Genomic DNA, 10,140 nt, shown 5'->3' with positions numbered 1-10,140 from the left:
TGCTCAGCTAAATAGGCGCATGTCTGTTTATCTCTCTCTCCCCCCTTCCTCTTATTGTCTTTTTCCTCAATTTTTATAAGATAGAAGCAGGAATTCAATCATTTTTTTTTTACGATCAAATTATAATACCTTTTATCTTAAATTATAAATATTTTTTTAAAAAAATTAACATTACAAAATATAAAATATTTTTTAAATATTAAAATTTTATTAAATAAATTTATTTTAATATTATTCATTCTTTTTGTATATTTAATTTTTACTTTTTTAATTTATTAAATAAAAAATATTTTTAAAAATTTATATTTTTATTTAAAAGAATAAAATTAATAAGTGTATTTAATAAAATTTATTAATATATAAAATTTTATTTAAAAATATATTATAATTTAAGATTGATAGAGCATTGAAAAGAAATTTAATGTCTTTGATATTACAGGTAAGATATACATTAATTAATCAATCAATAATAACAACTTAAAATTTTATCAAAAAATTAATATTAAATCAAGACTTTATTATAATTTAATTTCTCAAATTCAATATTAAAAATATCGATTTAATATTAGTTTTTTGTAAAACATTTTTAGTTATCATTCTCTCTTGATAATAAGATGCTCTCTCTCTTCTTGAATATGCGAAACAAATGACTAATGTCTCATTTTTTTCAATATCAACACATAATTAATTTGATTGGTTAAATATTTTAAATATGCTTTAATTTTTCCCTTCAAAAAATACTTCTAATAAAGTCAATGAGCAAAGTCATTCCTTAACTAATTCATGACGATTCAATGAATGTGCATTAATCATATCACTAGCTTTCTCCGGTTCTCTTATAAATGGGACGGAAGGAATGTAAAAATAAATTACGGTATTTGCTATTTATAGATATTAAACAATGCATATAAATTCTGTTTTCCCTTTTTTAAAGATTTATTCAGTGCGCTTCCTTTTTAATATCACATTAATATTAGATACTTCGCCGGTTCTAATTTATAAAATTTTTTTTATAGATATTTGATTTGATATTAAAAAAAATTTATATACTTAATCTTGTATATTTAATATATTTATTTTTAATTGAATCAATGTGAATCTTTTATAAACATTTTTATAATAAATTATTATTATTAATCTAGTTGACACATTAAGATACATTTATTATAATTTAATTTAATTTACACATATTAAGTATTTAATGTTAAGTACACGCACATTTTCCTATCCCAAGACAGAAGACCTTTTGTTTAAAAATAAAGTTTCATGGATTTTTTTTAATGAAATTATTCTTTTCATTATATTTTATTTTTTAATATTATTTTAGTACAAATGAAGTACTCCCTGATTTTATTTATAAAATAAAAAAGAATATATATCTTAGTCCTATTTATGAGATATATAAATGATTATTATATATATCTTCACCCTTTTATCCTTGTTAAATGTTGAAAATATTTTTAAATATTAGAGCATTTTTTTAAAGCGTTCTAATTAGAGTAAAATTGAAAATTTGTTGTATTTTTAGAAAGCTTAATAAGGTTTAATATTTTTTTTAATTATGATAAAAATATTAAAAGTGACTTATAAACAAGATCAAATAAAATATTAAAAAAATATTTTTTTAAGTTATATTTTAAATAAAGTTGCAAAATATAATTAATAAATTTTATTGATATAGGTTGTTTTGTTTAAACATGTCTTGCGAAATTAAGATAAATGAAGTAGTATTATATTGACCGATTGAAATTGTATAATTAGATTTGACCTTGGAAAAAGCAACCAATTTTCCATTTATAAATAATCAATTCTCTTTCCCAAGTCCGTTGTAACGCAGATGTGAGGGCGTGTGTGTGTATGGTGGGAAGAGTTGGGACAGCAAATAGGACAATGGCGCTGAAGTAGCTTGGTGAATACTGGCTTATGAGTTTTGAGTTGGCTCGTAAGGCCGTGTTTTTGAAATAATTACCTCAAGCTGAAAACTAAACTGGTCAGAGTAATAATTTAAAATTAATAATTAAAATTGTACTCCCTTCGTTATAAAATATTTTTAAACAAGATCTCACATATTATAAAATTATATTAAATACACTTAATAATTTTATTTTTTTTAAAATAAAAATATAAACATTTAAAAATATCCTTCATTTAATAACATTAAATCTACACTTAATTAGTATTAAATAGAGAGAGAAATGATAATATTAAAATAAATTTATTTAATAAAACATTAATTATTTTAAAGTATCTTGTGTTTTAAAACAACAAATATCTTCTAAAAGTATCTTATAATTTGAGACGGAGTGAGTATTTGAATTGTGACCAAATCAATCATAAATAAAATATTTCATCAAATAGGTCCATATAGTGGTTCAAAAGTTTACCAAAATAACTAGACAAATAAACCCGCATTTCAATACTAAAATTTTAAGATAACTTAAAATTTTAAATGCAAATATTTAAATTTGGTCATAAATTATTTTCTAACGACTGTTGAATATTTCATACTATAATATGATAAAAAATAATCATCAATTATAGAAAACGTAGCATCCATGACCTTCCGTCCATTTTATCTAATGTTCGTTTATTATGTCTACGAGATCCACAAATTTTCAGTTGACTCACTCTTCCATAACCTTGAAATCGAACCTTGTCTTCTTTTCACCATCTCTGCTGTCTCCCATGGTCGAATGAAAAGTGTAATGGATATCTAGTTGAGAGAGGGAGAAAGAGGCCAGATAAAGTTGAAAAAGGGCATAGGCAAAATCAATCCATCATCAACCAAGTGAACGAAAACTAGAAATTGAACGAAAATGTAAGGGCTTAGTGGAAGGCAAGAAGCACAAGCGTGGATAATAGAGCACATGAACACAGAAGCAACAATTTTCCTGGAGCTGGTGCTAAACCCTCACCTAGTTACGAAAGGTTGAACCCAACAATATTCGTTTTCTTAGTTTAACGAACACACATCGAGCCTCATCAAAAAGCCAAAAAATGCATACACATGCAGAAGTAGAAGGATTATACCTTTTCTTAGATGGGCTTGAAAGTAGATTTTACCAACTGAAATATTTAAAACTTTGGAGATGTGCATTTGGGACGCCAAGCAAAGGTAGCGTCTGACGGCTTGGCATGAGATTGAGTTTCCCTACCCATATCTAAACCATTCAAATTAATTGAATGGTACAAATTTAAAGTATTATTATATTATTACTTATTATATTTATTAAAATAAAAAATTATAAAAATTATAAAATAATTTTAATAAATTTTTTATTTTTAATTTGGTCTATTTTTAATTTTTTAAGATTTAATTTAATATTAAAATTTTATAATTAATGTATATTGATTATTTAAATTTATTTTGCATAATTCAGGACTATGCAGAGTGCATCTGAATAATCAATATACATCAATTATAAAAATTTTAATATTAAATTGAATCCATTAAATTAAATTTAAACCAGACTAAAAATAAAAAATTTATTAAATTTATTTTATAATTTTTTTTTAATAAATATAGTATATAATAATATATTAAATATGAATCATTCAGATTAAAATTTAAATGGTCCAGATTTCATTCAAGAATGAGCAATAGAAACCAGTCCTGCTTGCATGTGAAGGCAAACATGCATTGTTTTCTCTTCCAGGGAAAAATACAACAACATCTTTCATGAAAAAACTATAATAATACAATAAATATAATAAATACAACCTAAGTTGTCAATTACATTAAAAAAAGTAAACGATCTTAGAAAACAATAAAATAGTAAACCTAAAATAAATCAAATATTTAGAATTTAAATATTAATACAATCGACAAGTCAAATTAACTAAACCGATCTTGCACAAAAATTAGTAGACAGTAGAATTTCAATTTTTTTATGATTTGTTCGTACATATTATTTAAAAGATTATGTTAAACCACTAACGTGCTATCGTTTCAAATTTTTCTTATATTTTTTAAACATTTTAAATTCAATACATTCGTGTAATAAAAATTACAAAGCATTATAAATAAATATTTTGTATGGTAATTATACATTTAAAAACACATTTCATTACAGATAATCTACATAATTTTTGATTTACCAAACTGATTTTAAAAAAAAATACCCAAATATAAATTTTATTATAATAATTGACTTTTATTGAATTAATTTTTGTCAAATAAATTATTGACAAACTAATTTTTGATCAACAGAAAACCAAACACAGAAAATCAAACACACATATTTCATTGAAGAGGAATATAATCCTTTATTGCAGAAATTGTTCTCCTTTTCGAAAATGAGCTAATAGTTGCAAATTGGACAAAAGAAGAAGAAGAAGCAGATGGAGGAGGAGCTCCCGCTCTACCTGAAGAGCAAGTGCGAGGTTTCTCCTTGCCTTTGATTTCACCTATAACGTGCTGTCCTGGGTCATGCTTTTCAGTTGCTTCCATTTTGTGTTCAATATTGTGAAAATGAGGATGAAAAATATATGAGGAAAAGAGAAGAGATTGGTTTGATGTGCTAAAAGGTGGACAAAAAGTGAGCCCCACAGTCATAATAAACAGGTGCTGGACAAGAAGGACGGGAAATTATAGATGATACAATTTTTTATAGTTGATAATTTTTTTTTGCATAACTTATAATATAAGATATTCAGTAATTATAACAAAATAGTTCGCGATTATACTAAAAATTTATCTTAAATTTAGAATTTAGATTTAGAAATTATAATAAAAACCGGTCTACCCGTATTAACTCATATTTTCCATCGTTCCATTTACTTCTACTTTCATTCACAAAGTACTTTTATATTAAAAAAACTGTACGAAATGTCGAAATCAGGGGAAGTTCCTAATATCGCGTCGTTTTGGTATTTTTGGAAGAGGGGGTCTAGTGAGCGAAGCTTCCAGGTTCCAGCAAAATCGGAGAATGGGATAAGAGGGCGAAAATAAATACAAGTCGTGCAGGACATGAGGATGAGGGAGGGTTAGTGACTCGTAAGTTGTAAGGATAAAGCGTGCGCTCGAAGCAATTGAAACAAAAGAATGGCTTCGATTAACATATTCTCTACCATTTCGCATCCTTCACCTGAACTGCCCGCCGGCGTCCGAACCTCTCGGAATCCAATTGGCTGTTACCCCCTCCGGCGGCCGCGCTCAGTCCCGTTCGCCGGCAATTCCTCTGGAATTCCATCCGAGAAGCCTGAAATCGAGCTCGAATTCATTGGGGTACTAGTTTATAGAATATTATCTAGATATTTATGCGCCTTTATTATTCTACAATAATGCTGAATCGTAGGACGTGAGAGGGCTTGCAATTTTAGTTGTATTTTGATCTCTAAGAATAAGCAATTGAAGATTCAATCTGGCAGCCGACGCCGGGAAGTGATGGGTCGTATCCTGTAGAGAAAGCTAAAGCAATTAGTGGAGAGAAGCTGATGAGGAACATCATGCTGGATAACAAGATCGAGCTTTATGCCACGTATGTAAGTATCAAGAGTCAAGATGATGTTATGGTGGTGCGGCGTCGTTTTGGTGGTTTCTTAATCATTTCGACAATTACGCATATGGCAACGCAGTTTTGCATTTCGAAAAATTCTTAAATAAATGTGGTTTAGTTTACAAACCAATTTAAGCAACAGACTCGTAAAATTTACAGCTGGGATAAGCTTTTATGTGTGTACTGTCTTTTCAAATCGATTACATGCTTCAATGATTCCTTTTCCTTTTTCTATGAATCACAACTAATCATGCTTACTCAATGGTGAGCATTCTTTTATGCATGTTGGCGTTTTTCATGATTGCAAACCGGTTTTTACTGTTCCAATAGGGGAAGGTGATGAACTGCGGGGGAGGTGGTAGCTGCGGAACTTGCATTGTAGAGGTACAGAACTAGGGCTTTTATTGGAGCCACATTGTGAAATTCTAGCAGTACTAGCCCAAGCCACCCCACAGCTTATAAGTAAACAGAGTGAAAGGTTACTGGTATTACGAATTAGATCCCATTTGAAAATTGGATTTGTGGCTCTGAAGCTCTCAAAATTGTAAATATTTTATCGACGTCTTATTGAAAAAGCAAGAAGGCATTTCGTTGTGCGCCTCTTGCATCTTATTATATATCTGCTTTATTCTGTTTACTTTGATTGATTGATTGATAGTGCAATGAAAAGTGCTTGGAATCTCTGAGATCGATCCTTTATTTTATGGCTACTTATATATTACTTGGTTGAAATGGTATGAGTAAAACAATTTCATTCATACACGAAACAACCTAGATGTGTAAGATGATTTCTAAATATTAGTTTTTAAAATAGGTTTTGTATTCATATTCACATTGAGCTTTTCAGTTCTGTGAACAGTGCTCAAATTTTATTGAACTACCTATCCATACGTTGTCTCCATCAAATGAGCATTAAAAATAAAATTTTCGTCAGTAGGTAGTTGTAAGCAACATTGTTGTTTTATTTCTTCTATTGCAGATTGTTGATGGAACGGATCTTTTAAATGAAAGAACAGATACTGAACTTCGGTATCTTAAAAAGGCATGTTCTGTCTCTCTCCACACCTCTTGCACACGCATTGACAGAGACTCTGATGATTCCGATATTATCATTTATTTTTAAAATCAGCTACTTATTTTGTGGCTACAGAAACCCGAATCTTGGAGGCTGGCTTGTCAAACAATTGTTGGAAACAAAGAGAATTCCGGCAAGGTAGTTATTAAAAATTGATTGCTCTTTGTGTAGTTATTTTTCATATTTTTGCTGTACTGAGTGTTCTATGGATGATGTGTTTTACTTGAAGTATTATTAGTGCAGAACATTCGAGGATTGTGATCTTCTATGATAAAACGGATTTTTTCCCTCCTCTTTGATTCTTTAATAAGTCTACATTGATTGGATATCATGTTTATCACTATGTTATGTCTATAAATGGACACATACAATTTGACGGAAGTCAATTTGCGTACTCTCTGTCATCTTAAAGCAAACAAACCTGATTAATTACTGGGGAAACCCCTGTTGATTTTTGTGCCTGTCCTAAAAGATGGGGTATAATAATATGTTGACAGCTAGTTATATAGCAGTTGGTTTTCAAAAAGACATAAACAGATCATGCTAGTTGACTTATGTCATTGCGGTGATGAATTTTTAGGTGGTTGTTCAAAGGATTCCACAGTGGAAGAAGTAATAAGCCATGCCAAGCCTGAGAAAAGCGAAGCCAAGCAGCATCTCTTGATGCTCAGCCAATAGCACCATATGTTTTCTTATGGGAAGCAAGTTGTTTGAGTTGGAGGCGACATGGGAATATTTATGATTTTATGTGAGATCTTGCCTGAAGCATCACTGCAGGTCATTTATCATAATAAAGTGTTCGATGCTTTAGAATGTAAATTCGTAGATGTGTGTAATGCATTTTTCCTTCTAATGTTAATGAACGACTGCATAATGCTTTCTACATGGTTTATCCATCACAAACAAAACTTCGAAAGCTATGTTCCGAGTGTAAACGTATTTGATCCCGAGAGCAACGATGAGGAAGTTCAGAATTGATATTTTCATTATTATTCCCTGGTTTCAAGACGGGGAAGGCGATCAAAATAATGCAAAATCCAGAGACGTGTGTTTGCTTCAAGTGCTTTTTTCCTGCATCAAGTGAAAGTGCCGTACTCTTAAATACAGTCTTTAATTTGACGATTAGGACACTACTGATGAGCAGTGGGAAAAAAAATCATACCTTTGGGGCTGACATTTAGTTCAATTAGATTGGAGCAATGTGTTATGGGATTAGTTTTTTAACCCACGTGGTACTTAGACATTTTTCACTGAAAGATATTAAATAACCTTGATTTGTAAAAAAGGAAAATGTTTGGCTAAATTGAGAAAATAAAAAACTTGAAAGCAAAGATAGTTGAAAGAATTTGAAAAGTGTGAAAGTTGTATTGTTTGAGAACTCAATAATGTTTACAAATGAAAAGGGATAACGTATTTATAGGTTTCTCTTTGAATTTAGAAAATTCTTACTTTCTTAATAAATGGTAGAGATAAAATTGATCCTACAATTATCGTTAATTTTTTAAAATTCTCTCCTAAACATTTACATGAAAATATCTAGAAATTATTTCAAGACATGTTTAAAACATTTTAGAACATCTTAAAATATCTTAAAATATTTTAAATATTTTCACATCCTTTCATAAACTTTTAAAACTTTTTAGATTGATCTAGATATTTCTATATTATTTTATATATTTTTAAATATTTTAAAATATTTTAAATTTTTGTTGAGTGCTTTGAAATATTCTCTTAAAACTCTTAAAATTTATGGATGTGACAAATGGCTCGGATCTTGACTCTGGCGCATACAGCTGACCAGCAGAAACTTTCTGTGTCCCCCATTGTGAACATGTTTTTCCATCCAGTGACTGTCATCATGGTTAACTTGACTGTGGTTTTTTTTTTTTTGGCCCCAATCTTTAAGTTTATTTAAAGTTATATATATATATATAGAGAGAGAGAGAGAGAGAGAGAGAGAGAGCAGCTTGATTTTCTGAGATTTTCTTTGTGCTCGTGTTCAGATTTGAAGGCCCACGTTCATTCACCGCACGGTGATGTCTCTTTTCACGAGCAATGCCAATGGCCCACACTGGAGCGCTGAATGCCTGAAAGAGCTGTGCCCGGTATAGTCAATGTTTGCTCTCATCTTTTATATTTGAAAAAGTAAAATGAAAAAGGAAAAATGAAAAAAAAAAAAAACAGTGCGACAGTAAAATTGGAGCCTCTGGCATCTGCGGCAGGTATTCTTCATCTCGATTCATACCAAACAAGCAGCAATTGTTGAAAAGAGCTCAATCAATCTATACCCGTATTAGTCATTACATGCTGTTTCAAATATTTCAAATTTACGGAGATGTTACTTTTCTCTATCTGGGAAAGGAGAGATACGTCTGAGAAGGTGCTTTTACTGAACAAAAAGAGCAGAGGGGTTGCTTTCAAATGGGGAGAGCGTTTTGGAGCTTTGTCTTTGGCCTTTTCTCTTGAAGCGAAGAAGCCACCTAGTCCAGAAGAAATGGCTTTTTTTGGTTTCTGTGGTGGGATATCTTTGGGCAAACTTTGATTCTTTTAAATTTTTATAAGGTGGGAACGAGATATATTGTCAATAGATTATTGCCCCCACCTAGTCCCTTCAACTTTTGAGATTGCACAAATGGCGTGTCGTCCCTTTGTGATCCATTTCATTATCCTTATTATTAAATTATACATAGGGGAGCGGGGAAGTGAGACAAGACCAGACTATTGTGTTGGGTTCTTGTGAAGTTTCCTTTATGGTGGCTCTGCCCCTTGTCAATGTCTACATTATGGTCCTTTGAAACATATTTTTATTCTCAATTAAACTATTCGTTGCAGTTGGGAGGGCAGAACCTCGCGGATTTTGTTGGAACCCTTGCAAGTTGTGGGTACGGAAATATATGTGGATTCCAATCCTTTGGTTTTCAAGTGGTCGTCCCCATTCATTCGTCAGTCGTCACCATTTCCTCTGGTGGTCACGTCCATCAATGGCTTTGGTGGGCCAATTTATGGTATTTGCACTTTACATCGGCCCCAAATGTAGTGTAATGCACCGAGCCACCAACCCTTTTAAGATTGAGAGCCAGTAGCAAGGGCTGTTTCATCATCCTGAGCATTTGAATTTCGAGCATTAATTAAAACCTTGTTTAGTTGTTATAGTCGGTGGGAGTCTGGGTGAAACTGTAAGTCTTGAATTGCAAATTCAAAGATCTCTTCTAGATGAACTTAATATAGCATTGCTATTGCTTGCAGCGAGCGTTTCAGTTCAACAATTCAAAATTCATAACTTCCTTTGTACTTTTCCCACTCATTAGTCAATCATTTTTTTTTAATGAATGAGTTTTAATCTTTTTCCTTACATCTGCTGCCCGGTTCACCAATGGGTAAAAGTTTTTGGTAGTTTGACCTTTTCCTTGTGGACTGTCGGAGTCATTATCATTACAATGAGGGTTTTGATTGAAAAAAATTCCCTCGTTGGGGCTTATTGTGTTAGCATACTATAAAAGTTTATTGAATTATTGTTCCTAGATATAGCCACGAAAATTGCACTAACAAGTAAAAAGACATGCATGA

At 30.7% G+C, this 10,140-nt stretch overlaps 1 protein-coding gene across 1 annotated transcript; it reads left to right on the top strand.

Moving 5' to 3' along the window:
* The first annotated feature begins 4,860 nt into the window (after positions 1–4,860).
* On the top strand, positions 4,861–7,493 carry LOC129294666 (photosynthetic NDH subunit of subcomplex B 3, chloroplastic). Its single transcript, XM_054933121.1, has 6 exons — positions 4,861–5,227; positions 5,371–5,484; positions 5,829–5,882; positions 6,478–6,540; positions 6,649–6,711; positions 7,154–7,493. The coding sequence occupies exons 1-6, from the start codon at positions 5,045–5,047 to the stop codon at positions 7,187–7,189; spliced, it is 513 nt and encodes a 170-aa protein (XP_054789096.1). The 5' UTR covers positions 4,861–5,044; the 3' UTR covers positions 7,190–7,493.
* Positions 7,494–10,140: the final 2,647 nt, after the last annotated feature.

The sequence above is a fragment of the Prosopis cineraria genome, unplaced genomic scaffold (assembly GCF_029017545.1).
Source record: "Prosopis cineraria cultivar Desert tree isolate PC_DT_omini unplaced genomic scaffold, ASM2901754v1 PC15, whole genome shotgun sequence".
In the NCBI taxonomy this organism is placed as follows: Eukaryota; Viridiplantae; Streptophyta; class Magnoliopsida; order Fabales; family Fabaceae; genus Prosopis; species Prosopis cineraria.
This window is presented reverse-complemented; position numbering and strand designations above follow the sequence as displayed.

Coding starts and splice junctions, on each gene's coding strand:
- LOC129294666 (XM_054933121.1), top strand. CDS start 5,045: ATGGCTTCGATTAACATATTCTCTACCATTTCGCATCCTTCACCTGAA. Junction 5,228..5,370: donor TCGAGCTCGAATTCATTGGG/GTACTAGTTTAT, acceptor TCAATCTGGCAG/CCGACGCCGGGAAGTGATGG. Junction 6,541..6,648: donor AACTTCGGTATCTTAAAAAG/GCATGTTCTGTC, acceptor TTGTGGCTACAG/AAACCCGAATCTTGGAGGCT.